A 19,576-nucleotide genomic window follows, 5' to 3' on the forward strand; every position below is an offset into this window, starting at 1 on the left:
CACTGCTCTGTCATTGGTGGAAATGGTCATCGTGAGGCCACGGAGTCTCGCTAAAGCCAATAGAGGCTGCGAGCGGTGAGAAAAACAACTCGAGAGACTTCCCTGAAATGTTTGCGCGCATAGACTCCATGTTCACAAGCTACATTAAACGCCCGTGTAATGAATGGTTTACTGTGAAAAAGAACATAATTTCATGATAGCAGTCGACATAGTAGCTAAAATACAACAATAATAATAATAGCCTACATTATTATTACGTTTTAAATAAATACCGTTTTCCGTCTGACTATATAAATACAATATTTTAACTGTAGCGTATAGCCCATGTCATTTGTATCCACTTTATTAATAGGCTATTATTATTATTTTGTTTGTTTATTTTTTTTAAAGAAAAAATCTCACGTTTTAAACAATTTGAGATTACTTCATCCTTTCAGTTTTCCTCTGAACATATGTATTTTTATTTTATGAGTGATTTTGTTTGTTTATTCTTAATGAAATAATCTGAAGGTTTAAACAATTTGAGATTATTTCATCCTTTCAGATTTTCTTTAGTTGTAGGCATATTTCATATGTTATTTTTATCCACTTTATGCATGAAGCTTCTGTGAGTCAAAGTATGCTTGGTATTTTTTCCCCCAGATACACTGGCGTTGAAGACACTGGTAGATAACACTGGTTATTTTCAATATTAGGTCAGACTGACCTAAGACTTTGAAATTTGACACAAATGTCAAAATCGAAATTGCATGAATTTTCAATATCGCCTAGGCCTAATATATAGAGAATATCAGATCTATAATTCATCATGCGCTAGAATATTCTATCAACCCACTTTTCATTATAAGTGTTTGGATGAGTTTCTCCACCCCCTGAAACTCATTGGCTTTTCCCAAGCCTTTAGTGGGAACCCTCTAATTCATTATTGTAAACCACACCACTGTCTTGATCAGCGTCAGTGTCAGTGCAGTCCCAGCACAGTGGAATTTCACTGCAGACATCATGGTAAGTATGGGATTAGGAGGGCGCTGTTTGATTTGAACCTTTTAAAGTCACTGCTTTTGTCTTTTTGATTTGAAGTATGCTGGAAACTCTGAGAATACATTGGTGGTCCTTGTAAAAATAGAGTTTTTGCTCATGTATTATTGTCATTAACCTCAACAAAATATTAAGCAACAAGAACTAATAAAAAATGTGGTTAAACAAATATATGTCTTAAGGGATAAATGGTTATAAATGTTATTTACAATGTATGTGTTAATAGCTAGGCTACAGGTCAGCATATGTTTTTTTATTTTAAAATTGCATATTCTTTAGCATATTTAATACATAAATATTTGTATTTATTTTGTTTATGTTTTAAATAAGTCAGATTGTCTGTTCGGCTTGCAGGTCAGAATCAGCAACATGTTGGGAATTGTCTCTTTATGCTTTTTGCTGGGGTCAGAGTTCTGCATAGCAGGTACAAGTTTGATTTCTAATATATGGATATGTAATGTAAAAGTTAAATAGCAGTGATGTTTTTTGTCTCATGTGAAATTGTTATGATGTAATGGCATCGCACAGCACAATTATTTCTAGTATTCCATCTTAAAATCGCCTCTCTTTCTCAAAGGAACACACTATAGTGGCATTAGTTACTTTTACGGCATCTCGTGTAATTTCAGAAACAGCAGCTATTATGAAATCCGTGCCAACTTGCCATGTCCTCGCCGCATGAAGTTATTGAATTTCACAGGCCTGTCATATGATAAATGGCTGAAGAATCAGCTGGGCTCATCATCAAAGATAGTGACCACATCCTGCTTGGCACACTTCAAACCCCATTCTGACAGAGAGGAAGCCAGCCAGCTGAAACCTTCTCAAAAACGGTTATGAATCAATTCAAAGCCTTGAACAAGCAGAACAGTGTTTAAGACATGCCAAGCTATGACAGCACGTCGAGGACCCTCTGTGTCTGTCATAAATTCAATAAGAGGAGCTGATGAGTGTCAACATCACTCTATGGTGTTGATGGAGCCCTGAGGGCTTTGCTTAACTTTAACTTCAGATACTCTTTGACTGCCCTGACCAGGACTTCATGATCGAGTGACAAAAACATCAACTCCAATTAGTCACAGTTCAGCCCTGCAATGAGATTGTTGTCTCGCACTTTTGAGAAAGGAGAAAAACACAGCCAAACGCTGCGGGTTCCGGAAACCCGGAAGCTGCCTAAGAGGGCATCAAACGCAGCCGTGCCATTCACTCATCATTATCTCCCTGAGATTCGCAGACTGAGCGAGGATGTGTGTTTTTTTTTTTGCTAAAGATGGCTGCCGAACAAAAGGTTCTCTGATGACTCTGGCTAATTTAAGATGGAGCTATTTGTGACACAAATGCAGCAGGAAATCAACTCCCAGCCTGAGAACTGATTTGGCAGATCAATAGAGGAGCCACTGAAATCTTGGCCATGTCTCTCTATGTCAACTTGAGGTCACTTCTGAACAAACACACTCTTGAACAGATCTAAGCTTTTCAAATGTGTTGACTCAGTAGGACGCTGTTTTGTTTATGGACTTCAATCCCTTCAAATTTCATTTAACTTTTTGTTTTAGCTGACATGCTTATTTATGTGATGGACAGAGTCCTGTGATGAGGTTTTAGTTGCTACCGTTCAAAATGTTGGGGTCAGTAAGATTTGTTTTGAGAGAAATGAATACTTTTATTCAGCAAAGACGCATTACAGATTTCTGTTTGAAACAAATTCTGTTCTTTCGAACTTTCTATTCACCATGTATCACGGTTTCTACAAAAATTTTGGGTTATCAACATTGATAATAATAAGAATCTTACCAAATCATCATATTAGAATGATTTCTGAAGGATCACGTGACACTGAAGACTGGAGTAATGATGCTGAAAATACAGCTTTGCCATCACAGGAATTACATTTTAAAATATATATATAAAAATATATATATATATTTGTATATTAGTATATTTGAATTCATAATAAATTAATTATATTGTTAATATTTTTTTATTTTTCATTTCAGCAAGGCAAGAACTGATAGTTACCACCATAAAGGTAAAAAATAAATGAAGTTAAAAAATATGAAATGTGATGTTTGTATTTTAATATTATTTACATAGCCTAAACAATAATAATATTATACTAACAACTTAAATGTTTTATTTTCAGCAAGACCCCTACACAATGAGCAAGGGCTCGCAGTTAGAAGGCTACTGTATGGATCTGCTCACTGAGCTGGCTAAGAAACTGGGTTTCAAATACAAAGTTCACCTGGTGAAGGATGGATCGTATGGCCGGCAGGACGAAAGTGGAAACTGGAACGGAATGATTGGGGAGGTTGTTAGAGGGGTATGTTATGCATTTTACAGAAAAATAGTACATATTGTACAACTACTACATATAAATCTAAAATCAGCATGGCAATTAAATCATCCATGAGATTAATCCTTCCCAAGTAGTGTGAAACCTTCCTTGTGTTTTGTTCTCAGGAAGCTGATCTCGCCGTGGCTCCCCTCACTCTCACTGCTGCCCGCGAGAAGGCTGTGGGAATGACAAAACCTTACATGCAGACCGGAATCAGTATCCTCCTCCGCAAAGATATCGTTTCTGAGGAGGCCGGCTTTTTTGACTTCCTCTCCCCCTTCTCTGGGGAGACCTGGTTCGGCATCCTGATTGCATACTTTGTGACTGCAGTCTGCATCTGCATTGTGGGAAGGTCAGAGAAATGAGCAGAACACCAGAGACGCATAGAACAAGAGCGCTTGCTCATTTACTACACACACAAAGCGTTTAACAATACAATCAGTAAAACTGCGGCTCTGTTTTTCAGAACAAGGATGGTTTCTGAATAGGATTTTTTTCCTGAACTGATGCTGATTTCTGCATTTGTCTCTTTATATCAAGGTTGAGTCCATGTGAATGGAGTGAGCCTGAGACAGAGCCGAATCGCTTCACACTTCTCCACAGTTTATGGTATGCTGTAGGAGCCCTAACCCTGCAAGGTAATCATCAAAATGAATGTAATAGCAGAATAGCATGCACTGAAAAGCACATAGTCCTGATCCTTCAAATGCAGAATACAGAATACTATATTTTATTTTCAATATGCTTCACATTCCCTTTTTTCACATCCCCAAAATTTGTGGAATTTTCACCAAAATTAGTTCAGATCACATTCAACCTCTCAATTATAACTCTTTTTTTCATGTTGTTCTGCAGAACCTTATGGAAGATTTTTCGATAATAACGGTTTATTTATATTTTGAGTGGTCAGGTGTGGTGGGAAATTTCATGTTTACGTCATGTCCATCAGTGTTATTTTACTATTATATACTATTATAATTTGTATTAATATTTAAAAAAAAAAAACATTTTAAGTTCTCATTTTAATTATAGTTTACTTTAGTAATTGTATGTTCTTTTGTTATTATTTATTTATTTACACATATTACTATTTAAGTTTAATTTATTGTTATTGTTGTTTACAGTTTTAGATTTTTATATATTTGTAATTTTAGTAATTTAACGTTTTTCACACCTTTTTAAAAAAATTTAAATTACTATTTAGATTTAATTAATCAATTTATTTTAGTTTTTATTCATTTTCAGTTGGTAATTTTAGTGCTTCAACTTAAACTAATTTCATTTAAACTTTTATTTTAACAGTGCACCATTAACAAAATTGCTGTCGAAGAAGCAAAACTTGTAAAATGTCATCGCCACCGTGCCCTTAAAGAGTATGCAAAGATTTATGCCTGCACCTCCTACTTGTCAAAAGAAATGAACAATAATATCCTTGCTTCGATCCTTTCAACCGACTGTCTTTAAAAACAGGAATATGCATATAACATGCAGGAATACTCAGCATTACAAGGTGTACTTGGCCTTTTATTGCTGCCTGCAGCTATTTTTCCTTCTGAATTACTTTTCAGTCTGTGATAATGGAGAGATAACGTTTCTTCCTCTCATTTGTTTTGCTTTCTGCAGGTGCAGGCCCTCACCCTAAAGCTGTGTCGGGAAGGGTTATCAGTTGTACCTGGTGGTTGTTTGCCGTCGTGCTCCTGGCCTGCTATTTTTCCAGTCTTACTTCCTCTCAGGGGTCTGACTCTGCTCCGCTCATGATTAAAGGGTTTGAGGACTTGGCTAATCAGGAAGTAATAGAATATGGAACACTTGCCGGCTCCTCCACCCTCGCCTTCTTTAAGGTCTGTTCACATGAATCATATCTGCACATTTTTCTGATTTGTAAAACTCCTTCCTGCCAGATGTTACAGAAAGATTTCTTTACATGTTAACATTCTTTTTGCACAGAACTCCAATAACCCATCTTACCGTCGCATCTATGAGCACATGGAGCGGAGGAAGAGTTTCGTGACCTCTATGGATGAGGGTGTCCAGAGAGCAAAGGAAGGAAATTATGCTTTCATTGGAGAATCGGTGTCCCTGGACTTGGCTGTGGCACGGCATTGTGAACTTGTCCGTGCACATGAGGTCATCGGGATGAGAGGTTACAGCATTGTAACTCCTCTTGGTGAGACAAACATATTTGTGCAGTTCTTTTTAATTGACGTAAAAACTGATTTTGTTTTGGAGGTCTCCTACAACAGGTTTACATGCATCCAAAAACACATTCATTTTCTAATAATATACATCAGCATCACTTTTTTTCTTACAATGTCTGAAACGGTTCAATCAAGGATTTGGTCTCTCTAAACCCAAACTTTCTGAGAGACTCTGCTCTGATTGGTCAGATGTAGATCAGATCAGATTCCTTTGTTTTTCGAATTCAGATGACAGCATTGTCAAAATGATCTCCGCGAATCTCCACACAGATCCGCAAAAACGATTAAGATTCATTGGTTTGTGGTATTGGTATGTGTTATGTCACTTTGTGTGCAAAACTACGCACCTAAACGTAATACGCATGTGCATGACGTCACTGTTTTCACAAATTCGTGTTTTTGTTGTTTACATGGAGACAATAACGGTATTGTTTTCAAAAACTTGCACTTTGAAAACAGTTTTCAAAAGTTCGCGTTTTCTGTCCCCAAAAATGTCGTCGTCATAAAAATGAATAGCCAAAACGCATAAAGAGTTTTCTACTTTTAGTTAAAATGGTTTCATGTAAACAGCCCCTAAAACTTTGCAGACATTTTACATTCACAAATAGCTATATTACACTACATGAAAAGTAATATTTGAAAAAGGATAATGGAGGCACTTTAACATACATTAAAGTTTACCCAAGAGATTATTTTCGGGTGGATTATTTAAAGGGAGGCAAAAGACATCTTGACGTTTCTTGCTGCAGTTCAATCTGCAGTGAATGGTTTTAATTCCTCAGTCTCTTTCTTGGAACAGGATCTCCTATGCTGAAGAACCTGAGCGTGGCCATCCTGCAGCTGAGCGAGGCTGGGGAGCTGGCGTACATGCGCACTAAGTGGTGGGCCAGCGGCTGTATACCGGATAGTGCCAAAGCCTCGTCTCTGAGGGCTCATAGCATGAAGGGCATCTTCCTGGTTCTGGCTATAGGTCTTGGGATTGGAGTGCTGCTCTCCTTGTTTGAACTCACCTCAAAGTCTCGTAGCACTGCTGGGGAGCAGAAGGCAAGTAATGCCAATCACACACACACAGCATTTTCATTGGCTTTAAGCTTCAGCACAGATTTCAACTGATCGTTTTTGATCATTATAAAATGTTCGGTGAAAATAAATCTGTTCTCAACCATACAGAAATCCTGCTGCACAGTTTTGACTCAGGAGCTGAGCCAGCGTTTGAGAATGACCAACACAAAGGGAGACCAAGAAACCTCAGACAAGAACAAGGCATAAAAGGTTAAACAACAGTGATGTAATATGTACGTCTTACATAGCAGAATGACTTAACTGTTCATACTGTAGATCTGTACATTATCTGGTGTTAGGTATTTTTACTATTTCTAATGCTAGAAAATATATTTTATACATTTTAACAGATACATAATTATGTACATGTTAATCCATAATTTTCATTTTTTAAAACGTTTTAAACTTAAATCAAGCTACTTGTTTGTTCAGTGAAGATGGTGCAGTGAGGTACCTTCTTTTCATTTGAATATTGCAGCAAAATCTCATGTAGCTGTTTTATTTTAGATAATTATCATGCATTCCAGCTTGAAACCATAATTTAGACCATCATTATGAGTCTAAAATGTTAATGTAAAATCTATTTTGCTAATGAATGACAAAGATTGGAGACATCTGAAAATGTCTATAAAAAAAGTAAAATATTTTATAGAAGTAAAAATGACAAGTAACATATTACAGTTGTTTTGTAATTCGAACATGAGGAAAATACATACAATTGTGTAAAAAACAAAAATCACCTCTTACTGTCACAAAAGAGGTATTCGTTCTGGCACCATGTATATTAATGAATTAATAAACTTGGACTTACACCAAAGTGTGATTGCATTTAAGAAACAATCTGTAGAAGCATATGTTTAGTTTTAAACACAGTCTTTAAATTCATTATATCTAAATCAAAACGGCTTCCAGATGCAAAAGACGGAATGTTATGTTCCAGGCTACTTTTTGAAAAAAATATGAACGCATGAATTATGAGCCCAGATGACATGAGCAGATGATTAAGATTTAAGCAAAATAATATTTGTACAAAATACAAATAAGTATTTGTTATGTGTTTGCTTTTCTTCCTGTAGCATATGTCCATATCCGTCACAGTAGCTGCGATGTGGCATTTTCTTTTCGGTTCTGTTTCTTTTTAGGTTTCAAATGCATGGCTTTTCTACAATGTTGAGGAATCTAAAAATACAAAAACAGTCAAATCTCTTCTCAGGTAAAACTATAGCGTGATTTTTGATTGACATTTTAACCAGCAAGAAAAGAGCATTAATTTAAAACACAATTTATAATTTAGGAAAGAGCCTTTTCTGTGCGTTACAACTTACCTCTGAAAAACAGTGGTGAATGGCAGCGAATCTCACGCATTTTCTGCTCAAACAGAGCATTCATTTCCCTCTGCAGTGTGCCCATTGTCTGCTGCTGGTTGTCAGGGAAACGGGATGGCAGAGAACTCAGGTCAAGGCTGTCCAAACTACTTAGGCTGCTTGACTCACTTTCAGCAAGGTTGTGATTATTAGGAGCAGAGTTTTTTGGTGCAGAGTAACTACACTGTGGGAGAGGGTATTGATTGAGGAATTCTTTCCTAATGAGACCAGTTGTGTTTGGCGGAGAGGGCGGACGGCGTCTTGGGACGCTTTGTGATCTGCATCCTTTAAATGGTGGTGTGCCTTGGTCATTCCTGCGTCTGCTCAGCGCAGGTGTTGCGGGGATTGACATTGGTTGCCACAGGGGGTTAAGCCTACCATCTATAGAGGCTCCGAATTTATTATTGAGTACCGGATTTCTGGTGTTTAATGTTCCACTAAAAGGATCTAATACTCCATCAGGTATTGGATGGAAATTCAAGAGTTCACACTTTTGTGTAGGTTCCGACTGAATTTTTAGATGGGTCTCTTGAAGTTCACACAGCTCAGGTTCCTGCACTGAATCCTCAATAACAGATGTAGCACCTGAGATCTGCTTCAACAAGAGTTGCTCATTCAGGGTAGAAGCAGGATCCTTCTTCTTAGGTACCTGTAAGTCTGTAGACTCGCACTCCTGTTTAAATGTTGGAGGTAATTCATTTAGTTTTGAAACAGTCAACTCCTTGTTATCCTCAAGGTGTGATTGAACCACAGAAGTCTGAATGTCCAATTCTGAATCAAATGCTAAGTTGTTATAGTCCATAGCCACTCCTGCTCCACCAGAGCATGTGATTGAGGACAGGCGGCGCCGTGCCTCATGAGATCCTTCTGGCTCCTGAAAACAGACCTTATGGGCCCTTCTCAGGGGTTCACTTTGAGCTCCTCTGAGCAACGACGCAGACTGTGAGGTGCTCCTGCTGTCCTTCGAGCTCACGTCATCACTGTAACGTCGGTTTAGAAAGTCCTCTTTGGCGTAGCAGTCGGCTAAACCCTTCACGACTTTTGTTTGGTTCTTCCCAGCTCCACCTTTACGCAGGAAGTTTGCACCGAATGACTTCCTTGTGCCGTCTTCAGAGGTCTGCATGAGGTTTTTCTGGATTAGCTGCTTCACTGCGTTGCTTGATTTGACCTGGTTATGAGTATATCAGAAAAAAGGCAATTAATAAAAGGCAGAATAACTTCCTACAACAGCTACATTTATGTAAAAGAGAAATCTAATAAAAAGTTACCTTTCCTGTGATGTCATTAATGCTAACATGCACAAAGATAGATGCTTCTTCCACACCTTCTAAATAGACATGCCGATATCCTGTGGGACAAGAAAATAATATGAGGCTGACTGACTGAATTATTGATGAAAATGTAAATGTATACATTGTCTGTGCAATAAAGTCACCTATTGGCATGCGATTTACCTGGCATCATGCTTTTAAATGCTATGGTTCTCTGTCCAATGAAGTCTCGTCCAATTGGATCATGATCCCAAACCATAAAGCGCACCAAGGCAATCTGAGGCATGTGTAGCGTAAACACTAGCGTTTCCTCCCACATGGGGTTAAAACCTGTTAGTATGACATTAAAATAAGAAAATAAACAAAACGCTTTAATTGCGACTAATGGTTCATTTTAAATCGAAGATAACTGAAAAATGATTTGCGGTACAGTCAGAGAGTTAGTTGCGAATACAATCACGAGATTGCATCTCATTTGAGTTCAAGACTCGTGTATCTTTTTGACTGACTGGTTCTTTTTGACTGGAATGGTTCTTAAGAGTCATTTGTTTGAGAACTGACATCACATGGAAAATAACCACTTTTAACTTGGCACAGTGCTTTAAAAATACCAATACTGCCAAGTTCGGTTTGCACAATCCAGATTTGTACTTACCATTGTCGTCCACTACTCTTGTCTGCTGTTTATTGCAATCAACAGGCAATCCAATTATCTCCACTTCCACAAAGGGATCTATGATCTGGACAACAAAGCAGTGAAACTCAGATTGCATGTTACACATTATTACGTACTTTCATTTTAAGTATGAGTGAACTCACCTCTCCTCTGTCCCCTAACATGGAGTCTTTTGGCTTCGGTAGCTGCTGTCCACTAATTATCTTGAGCACTAGCTGAGATTTCCTGTGTCCTAGCAAAGGGTCTTCCAGTGTAGGATTAAAGGCACCTGAGGACAGTCATTATGTGTGGTGAAGATTGCCTTTCAAAGCAAGTAATAAATAGTATGCATCAAACAAATGTATCTTTTTTACCTGTACTCTAGAGACACAATCTTACCTTTACACATGCATTTTGGCTTCAGCACATAGCCGCAGTTTCCATTTGCTGCAAATTTCGCCCTGTTCAGCTGTAGCATACGGCCTTCTGTTTGATAGTTGAGAGCGACTGGAAAGATGAAACAACATTTCAAACAAATGCACAGTGCAACTGGGAAAAAAGAGAGAGCCATTTGCCAGCAGTGATCCATTGCTGTTCAAATAAAAGTCGTCGCTGTTTCATCATTAATGAAAAACAAAAGGCTTTGATGATAATTAGAAAGAAAATAATTCATAATAAATAAAAGAAAAAAAGCTAAATCAAACCTAAATGACATCCTGCGTTCCAAAAAGTCTGAGGATTGAAGTTGCTCGAATCAACACGGTAGTTGGAGGGGTAGACTCTAATGAGTTGTCGTTGATTGAAGCGAACTAACTGGGCAGGTTTTAAATGCAGAATCTGGTTAGCTATGCTCTCGTTTAAGGAGGAGACTTGCCAGCTGCACATGTATGCTGCAACACCAATACAGTTTATTTAGACATAAACATCAAGAATACATTTACAGTTTGTGCTCATAGAGGTTGCAACTGTCTTACCTTGAGTTTCTATATCATGAACACGCACTGACTTGGTGTATTTAACGAGATCAGAGAGGGCGCGAGAAAGTCTCATTGTTTTCCTTCGTCTGCAAAAATGTCCATAAAACATGGACTATCATTAGATAGTTAGACTGGACAGATTTAGATACATACTGTAAAAAAATGTTTGTAAGAATGCAACAATAAATACAATAAAACTACCACAATTGATTAAGTTACCTCACTATATTACAGGAGATTTATTTTTTACTGTACAATAATGTAAATAAATATTATATATATATATATAAAATAAAATAAAATATTTAAATATTTAAAAATATACAAATATTATTTAAATATTCAATATTTTTTGTAATAAAAAAACGTTTTTGTTAAAACAGTAAAAAGAAGTTTTCATACATGATGCATCACATTTGATTTATATAATTTAAATAGTATTTTTTCTCTCTTTTTTAATGATCAGTTATGTACATTGGGGCATTCAGTCATATTTTGTACTGTTTAAATAAAATGTATTGCATAATTAAAAATACAGTCATGAATATACAGGCACCAAAATGCCATCCTGTAAATTAAACTGCATGTTTTTTTTTGTTTTTTTTTGTCAGTGCACAGAGAATTCAACAACAAACTGTATCTCCTGAAATACTCACTTGCCATAGTTGATGGCCTGTTTATCGTTACTGCTTGGGATTTCCTGCTCAGTATCAGAGTCACTCACATTGGGCTTCTTTTTTAATTTCACACGTTTTTTCTTCTAAAACACAGATTGTGGAACATCGTAACACTAGACCGTATAATGCTGCTTTCATGATATTTTCATATAAATGTGACAAGTGGAAAATGATTGCAGACCTTGCGCCTGAAGCTGCCCATGAATGACCTCCGTGAGCGTTTCTTCGATTCATCACCCGTCTCTGGTGCTCCTTCTGTGGCCTGTAACTCAGAACACAGCAGTTTTTAGTCAGACACTCAAGAAGGGGAATAACCCAATTATTCTAATGTAGACAAAAGGAAAAAGCATCTCACATCTCCATTAAGTTGCCCCTCTTCCTCCTCGTCCTCTTCACCGCTGTCTTCATCAGACACATCCCCTTCCTCTGCATCAGCATCAATGTTTGCTGGCAGTTTCTTTCCCTGGAAAGCACCTCAGTGTTAATTTTTTCCCCCATGATTTGGTCACAGAAATATTCTACTTTAAACTTTATGCAATGTTTTCCAAGACAAGTGTAAAATATTACCTCACCTTGACAAGTACTTTCCCTTTCAAAACCTCTGGAGATGGCAGACGCCTGGACTCATTGGTATTTATATTTGATAGGTCCAGCTTGTCCTGTAGCACTTCCATGAGGTATTGAGCCATTTTCTTCTGCTGAGGCACAGTGCAATGGTTCTCTATAGAAAGGATCACTGGGTATCTGACAGTGGAAGAATTAGTTTTATATATTATGATATGATACAATATGATATATATATATATATATATATATATATATATATATATATATATATATATATATACATATAATTTTTGTTCCTTTTTTAATTAATTACTTACTTCATTATTATTTTATGAAATGAATTTGTATAATTTAAAAAAAATATTTACAATTACTATACACTGCCCGAATGAAAAAAAGCTTCTGTTTGGATTTAAATAGGCAAATGCGTAAGAGTTAATGATTGGATCATTATTGCAGTGATTATTTTGTTTCTCGCATTATCTCCCTAATATATGGAGTGTAGCTTTTCATTTCTTAAAGAATTATTTTAACACATGAATATGGGTCCAGACCATTGAAATTCATTGAAAGTCTTCTGGAGTAGACTTTACAGAGTGCTTGACTCTTGCATTGTTAATACAAAATCTTGACCAAAAAGTTATGCACATCTTGATGGAATGTTGTGATTTTATTTCCATTAAGAGGTGCATACATTTTTGGTCAAGACCTTGTATTGACAGTGCAAGAGTTGATCACTCTGTAAAGTCTACTAATTTAAGGTCTGGACTCAGAGGTGCCAATTCATGTGTGAAACTGATTCTTCATGCTCCCTCCCAACCATTCTTTCACAATTTGAGCATGATGAATCGTGACATTGTCATCCTGGAATATGGCCATGATAAGTCTTCCTACATGTTTTTTTTAAGAAATGAAAAGCTATACACTTCATCAATTAGAGTTAGAAGAACTGTTGCCAGACTTAACAGAAACATAATAATCACTGCAAAAATGATCCAATCATTGACTCTTCAGCATTTACCTATTTACAATTGTGGTCAGAATTATTGGCACCCCTGGTAAATATGATCAAAGATGGCTGTAAAAATAAATCTACATTGTGTATCCTTTTGATCTTTCATTCAAAAAATTTGCAAAAATCAAACCTTTCATTGCAGTAAACAAATTGAAAGTGGGGGAAAAAATCACATTTTCTCCAAAACACATTAGTCACAATTATTGGCACCCCTAGAATTTTTAATGAGTAAAATATCTCTGTATATTCCCATTCATATTTACATTTTTAGCACACTAGCGTGACTAGGAACATGAAAGTGTCGTTTCACAAATATGAGGAAACACAAAGGCCAAATTCCCTTAATCATCCGTCACAATGAATAAAACCAAAGAATATAGTTCTGGTGTGCAGCAAAAGATTGTTGACCATCACAAAATAGAAAGTGGCTGTAAGAAAATAGCTAAAGCAATTCCCATTTCCACCATCAGGGCAATAATTAAGATGTTCCAATCAACTAAAGATGTTACGAATTTGCCTGGAAGAGGCGAGTGTCTATATTGTCATAATGTGTGGTGAGGAGGAAAGTTTGAGTGGCCAAAGACTCTCCAAGGATCACAGATGGCGAATTGCAGAGAGTAGTTATGTCTTGGGGTCAGAAAGCCTAAGAAAAAAAAAATCACCACATGTTGTTTGGGAGGGTTTAAAAAAAATCCTCCTCGTTCATCCAAAAACAAACTCCAGCACATTCAGTTGTCAGACACGACTGGAACTTCAAAAGGGACCGGATTCTATTTTCAAATGAAACAAAAAAATATATATTTTTGGCAGCAAACCCACCAGATGTGTTTGGTGCAAACAGGGATCAAAAGTACCCCATGCCCGAGGCTGTGGGTCCTGGACATCTTGTTCAGGTACATGGTATCATGGATTCTAGCAAATACCAACAGATAAAACAAAAATCTAAACCTGACTGCCTCTGCTAGAAATCTTATAATGGCCCGTGGTTGGATCTTCATTCAGGACAATGATCCAAAACAAACATCAAAGTCAACACAAAAATGTGTCACTGAGCACAAAATGAAGCTTCTGCCATGACATCCCAGTCCCCTGACCTGAACCCTATAGAAAATGAGTGGGGTGAACTGAAGAGAAGAAGCGCCAACATGGATCTGGGAACCTGAAGGATCTGGAGAGATTCTGTATGGAGGAATAGTCTCTGATTTCTTGTCAGGTGTTCTCCAAACTCATCAGGCATTATAGCAGAAGACTCAGAGCTGTTATCTTGGCAAAGGGAGGTTGTAAAAAGTATTTAATAAAATGGTGCCAATAATTATGGCCAACGTGTTTTGGAGAAAAGCATTTATTTCATGAAATAATGAAAGATCAAAAGGATAAACAATGTATTTTTTACAGCTATCTTTGATCATATTTCCCCAGTGTGCCAATAATTCTGACCACAACGGTAAATCCAAACAGCAACTTTTTTTTATTTTTTTGGCTAGGCAATGTAAATCACTTACTGAGTTTTGGCAAATGCATATTTGTTGATTGTCTCAACAACATCTTTAAAGAGGATTTTTGAGGTAAGTGTGTAACCGTGATGCACAATAGGTTCCCCATCAGGACCATCCCAACAGTCAACTAGAGAGACAGAGACAGAGACAATCAATTCCCTTTGGACAAAATCAAGTCTCGCCTACATTGTTTCTTGTTCAAGAAGCCGTTTTACTCAGATATACATCATAATAGTGAAGAAAAGAATTTCATGCCGAGTTTAATGATAGTAAAACCTTATTAAAATGTGTTACTTTGATTCTGCAGTATGTTAACAAGGACAAGCTTTTAAGTATTTCTACCTTCCACACAGCGACAGCCCGTCTGAAGCACATAAGCATACATATCAACCCGAGACTGAGACAGCAGCTGATCTCCAGTCAGGTAGGTGTTGTGAGAAGATGCGATGTAGTAGTTTGTCAGTGGCTGTGTCATGTCCTGATTTACTTGATAGTGTTCTGGGTTGAAGATGTCTCCTGCAGGACTACGCATGTAGTTGGTGAAACCTTAGAAAGAAAGAAAAATGTATTAAAGGTCCAATGTTATAATTTCCATAAAAAATGAAGCACATGAAGAGTCTCTCACCATCAATACCCAGCAGCATATGTGTTTGGCTATCAGAACATGGCTCAAACTGGTTAATGATCATCTTGCAGTAGTCTTTAGTCACATTTACCATCTAGAAAAAAAAGAACATGCATCAAAAACGGAGCAATTCCAAGAGGGTCCTCGTAGCATTGATGCTCAGGCCCTAATTACAAATATGACAGTTCAACGTCATCAAAAGAGTAATATATTTAACGAATACATGACGATACGCAAAATGAATCACACCAGCCTTTTGCTCATTTTCCAAGAAGCGGTGGAGGTCGTTCACGTCCATGTGCTCTTTGTGGTTACTGTAGGTGATCATTAGTAAGTAAAGATCTCTGCGTGTGGAGATCAGCTTGTAAAAGGTACAGAATTCCTCAAACGTCAATGATCCCTGGTCATCGTCAGTGTCAGCCTCCTGCGAATGCAGAGTTTTCTTTCAAATGAGATACTTAGAAACATAATTTCACACATATTTCGTAAAGTATAATGTGCATTTTTTGGATAATGTTTTAAAAAAAAGAAAAGATTCCCCTGTTACCTAATCATTTTTTTTTTACTTTCAGTGAAAGTAGTGTTATGGTATTGGTTGCAGTAGAAATATATATGTCTCCATTAAGGATTAGAGGCACTAGAGTTAAGACCTTAACCAGTTTTAGACAACACCATCTGTTCAAGATGAACCATATGTTACATAATCAGAGCGTACTCATCGGCATCTTTGCTAGTAGCACTGTGGAGGTGTTTTAAACCAATATAACCTGGCACAGGACATCAGTAATGATATTTGAGAAAAACTATGTAGAAATAGCACATAGTAGAATGAGACTTGTCAAAAATACCAGCTAGGAGAATGTGTTTGATATGCTCATTCAAGCTAGCTTGCTTGTTTGCCTACTCAACGGCAGCTCTGTGTACTGTGGAACGGAATTGACATTTATATAATACTGTTAAAAAGTTAGGGGTCAATAAAATAAAATAAATAAAAAAATAATACTTTTATTCAGTGGGGATGCATTCATTTGATCAAAAGTGACAGAAAATATATTTATAGGCAACAAAAGATTTCTATTTCAAATAATGCTTTTATTTTTAACTTTCTATTCATTAAAGAACCCTAAAAAAAAAGATCACGGTTTCCACAAAAATATTAAGCAGCACAACATTGATAATAATAAGAAATGTGAGAATCAACCAAATCAAAATCATTTCTGAAGGATCACGTGACACTGAAGGCTGGAGTGGTTGCTGAACATTCAGCTTTGCATCACAGGAATAAATAATATTTTAAAATATATTGAAATTGAAAAAAAGTTATTTAAATTTGCAGCCATGGTGAACAAAAGAAAAAAACCTTAACCCAAACTTTTGAACTGTAGTGTGAAGCTTATTAAGGATGAAGCTACACAATTTTTAAATCAGCTGTTATTAGTAGGCCTACTGAATTTTCTGATTAGTAGTAGTTATATATATATAAAATGTACCTGGAACATTTCTTTGACTTTCTGCTTTGGAAGGTTCACATTGAGCTTGTGGAGCAGCTGTAGAACCTCTCCAATGCTCAGATTCCCATCTCCATTTTTGTCAGCTTCTGAAAACGTCTGTCTCAACCATTTGCAACAAGATATAAGGAAATATCCACTCTTACATAGACACATCATCACAATTCACATCACAATTCACACAAACTGAAACAGGTCACATGGGGGCGCTATGGGAGGATTCAGTCCATAACCTTCCCCCACAGAGAGGACACAATTAAAAGGATATTGATCTCGTGTCCGTTGCCTTTTTGCTAGACTGTCCTCGTCACTGATGCCTGCCAGGAGATATTTAAGGCCAGTGATCCAGGTCCGTGCCTCTTCTCCATTCGTGGAAACCAAGTCAAGAGATTCCACATGGTCTCCATGGTAAATACTGAAGCAGCAGTTTGGATCAAAGTTACTGCTGGCAAATCGCCTGAAAACCTCAGTTCTCATCCCCTCACAGACCTCATGGATAGAGTCTATGGTGACTAAATAAACCATGAACAAAGAAAAAACAGTGCAGTGCTCTGAGCGTTTGATCATTTCTTCAGTAGTTCAGACTTTTTGACAAAACAATCTTTAGAGAAAAATACCTGTAGGCTACCTGATCGGAAACAGGTTGTAGCACACATCTGTTTAGCTTGACGTTATATATAGCCTACATGTTGACAAAACTCACTTTTAGCAAAAAGTTAGAAGGTAGCAAATCAAAGCCATTTAGATAGCATACTACCTTACTATTCTCACTATTGATTCAGTAGCCTATACTATGCATGCTTTTTTAATATAATTCTCTATATGCACAGAATACCTGGATAAACAGTTCAGAGCTTACTTACTGATATACTGTATCCCACAATGCTATGTGCTTGACCTTTCATTTCCAGTATGACCAATGGACCAGTAATTCCAGATGTGATTTTTAACATCTTTCTTGACTCATTGTTTGATTGTAACATGTGACATTTTTTACACTCACTAGATTAAACATGTAATGTAGAGATCATGTGATAAATGTAGTGAGGTCACTACTGTTTACTGTCCACTGTTTCATTTAATTCATATTATTTATTTATGCAATATTGAGTAAGCAGTAGTATTTAATTCCTAGCATGCCAAGAGTTGATTCTTTAAATATTTCCTCTTTCAAAAGTACTGTAGGCTACATGAACTGCAAACTGCACTTGTCATGCAATTTAATGGAGGTGTTCAAAATAACAAGCACATGCTGACATCATGTACCCCAGCAGCTCAAACAGTTTTCTATCTGACTCACTTTTAGCTCTCTCATGTTTTCTGGAGGGCCTCCAGCGGATGCAGGACTTGTGCTCGTCTAGGTAGAAGAGGCGCACCAGAGCCTTGGATTTTCCTCTCAGTTTAATCATTTGAGATCCGGCCTGCATGTTGCACATGCATCTCTCCACTGCAAAAGAGGATTTAAATGATTAATATTTGGCTGCACATGTTATTAGCATGTAAACATTATTCAACGTCTGTACATTATTTTAAATATATTTTGGCACTATTCATTTCTTTAGTGTGTGCACCTTTAAGAACATAATTTTAATGTCAGAGTTTAAAGCAGTTGCATCAAGTTCCATTTCAATCAGATTACACAACTGCGTCACACACACACACACACACACACACACACACACACAGGTTCGTAAGGCTGTTTACTGTGCGCTGGCATGCATCATGGAAACAGCACTACAATCATGACGAACTCAGAGACAGCATCTTATAAACATGCAATAATTTGTTTGAATCGTTATTGGAAAGATATCTCTTTATTTCAAGGCATACTATAATAATATACCAATACCAGCTGAATCATATCATATATTATTAAAATGAGTTTTTTTTCTACTTTCTGTTTATGCCAGAATGACATTCTAATGAACCAGGAGTCACCAAAGGTTACTTTTAATGGTCAACTCAGGGTATGCTTTCAAAAAGTTGCTTTGGAGGAGCGGATCAAGGACAGAGGGTCATGTGACGCAGCTAGTCAGTCTAATCTCCGGGGATTGTATGTGTCCATATGCCGTGAGGTGCATTTCTCCTGATGGCAATAATTTAGGACACTGTCTTGTTGTTTTAAGTGCACTGAAAGTACTTAATTAAAAGGTAAATAACATGCAAAATGACTCTGAAACTAAATGAAGTTTAAACTATAACATTTTAGACCTGCTGAAAAGTTACTGAAGTACACCCAGCAATTAGATAATTTCATATTTGTAATAAAAATATCAGATCAGTGTCTTAATTCTTACCTATCTGGCCTATTCTCCATTTTGGCGATGCAACAATGCTTCCTCCTATCCAGAAGAACTCCTCAGCCAGACGTGATATCGCAGCTTTCTGCCATAGTTTAGGTGAAGTCATTATAGAAGGAGAGGGTGATCGGAAAGGTGAAGGCGGCCTCCTGCCAGGACTCATGGGACGCCGGGTTAGAGACGGTGAAAACAAGGCTGGAGATGATGGTGCCATTCCTGGAGATGTGTTCATTACTGCTGGACTCTTGTGTAGTCATAACCTAGACCTCTGGTCATGTTCCTCACCCACCGTATCAGTTCTGTAATTCATAAGGTCAGCTCTCTTCCACTAGCGAGACAGGTGTTACTGAAATGATGAGCCAACAATTCTCAAGGGTAGCAATGTGCATGTGGACAGATGACTTAATTCCAGTTGACACCTCTTCTTGACTGATCCTCTTAGCAATTGACCCTCCCTCTGGTCCACTGATATTGTGTTTTCTTCA

General features: G+C 37.2%; 2 protein-coding genes across 2 annotated transcripts; one reads left to right on the forward strand and one right to left on the reverse strand.

Moving 5' to 3' along the window:
* Positions 1-22: 22 nt before the first annotated feature.
* Positions 23-7,447, forward strand: grik6 (glutamate receptor, ionotropic, kainate 6; the record flags this gene model as incomplete). The annotated part of the gene is made up of 11 exons (XM_081357680.1): positions 23-75; positions 954-1,005; positions 1,393-1,462; positions 3,036-3,067; positions 3,182-3,361; positions 3,502-3,728; positions 3,917-4,014; positions 5,000-5,217; positions 5,324-5,543; positions 6,374-6,618; positions 6,745-7,447. The coding sequence occupies 11 exons, from the start codon at positions 23-25 to the stop codon at positions 6,841-6,843; spliced, it is 1,494 nt and encodes a 497-aa protein (XP_081213806.1). The 3' UTR covers positions 6,844-7,447.
* A 238-nt stretch (positions 7,448-7,685) lies between these two features.
* On the reverse strand, positions 7,686-19,323 carry plch2b (phospholipase C, eta 2b; the record flags this gene model as incomplete). Its single annotated transcript, XM_081358066.1, has 21 exons — positions 7,686-7,815; positions 7,962-9,168; positions 9,269-9,348; positions 9,455-9,601; positions 9,927-10,011; positions 10,091-10,215; positions 10,326-10,433; positions 10,631-10,816; positions 10,901-10,989; positions 11,560-11,663; positions 11,762-11,842; positions 11,936-12,043; positions 12,153-12,324; positions 14,665-14,785; positions 15,001-15,204; positions 15,284-15,377; positions 15,537-15,707; positions 16,774-16,901; positions 17,058-17,303; positions 18,092-18,238; positions 19,089-19,323. The coding sequence occupies 21 exons, from the start codon at positions 19,321-19,323 to the stop codon at positions 7,799-7,801; spliced, it is 3,855 nt and encodes a 1,284-aa protein (XP_081214192.1). The 3' UTR covers positions 7,686-7,798.
* Between the last annotated feature and the right edge of the window lie 253 nt (positions 19,324-19,576).

This window comes from Scardinius erythrophthalmus (assembly GCF_964197995.2).
Source record: "Scardinius erythrophthalmus genome assembly, chromosome: 25".
NCBI classification, from domain to species: domain Eukaryota; kingdom Metazoa; phylum Chordata; class Actinopteri; order Cypriniformes; family Leuciscidae; genus Scardinius; species Scardinius erythrophthalmus.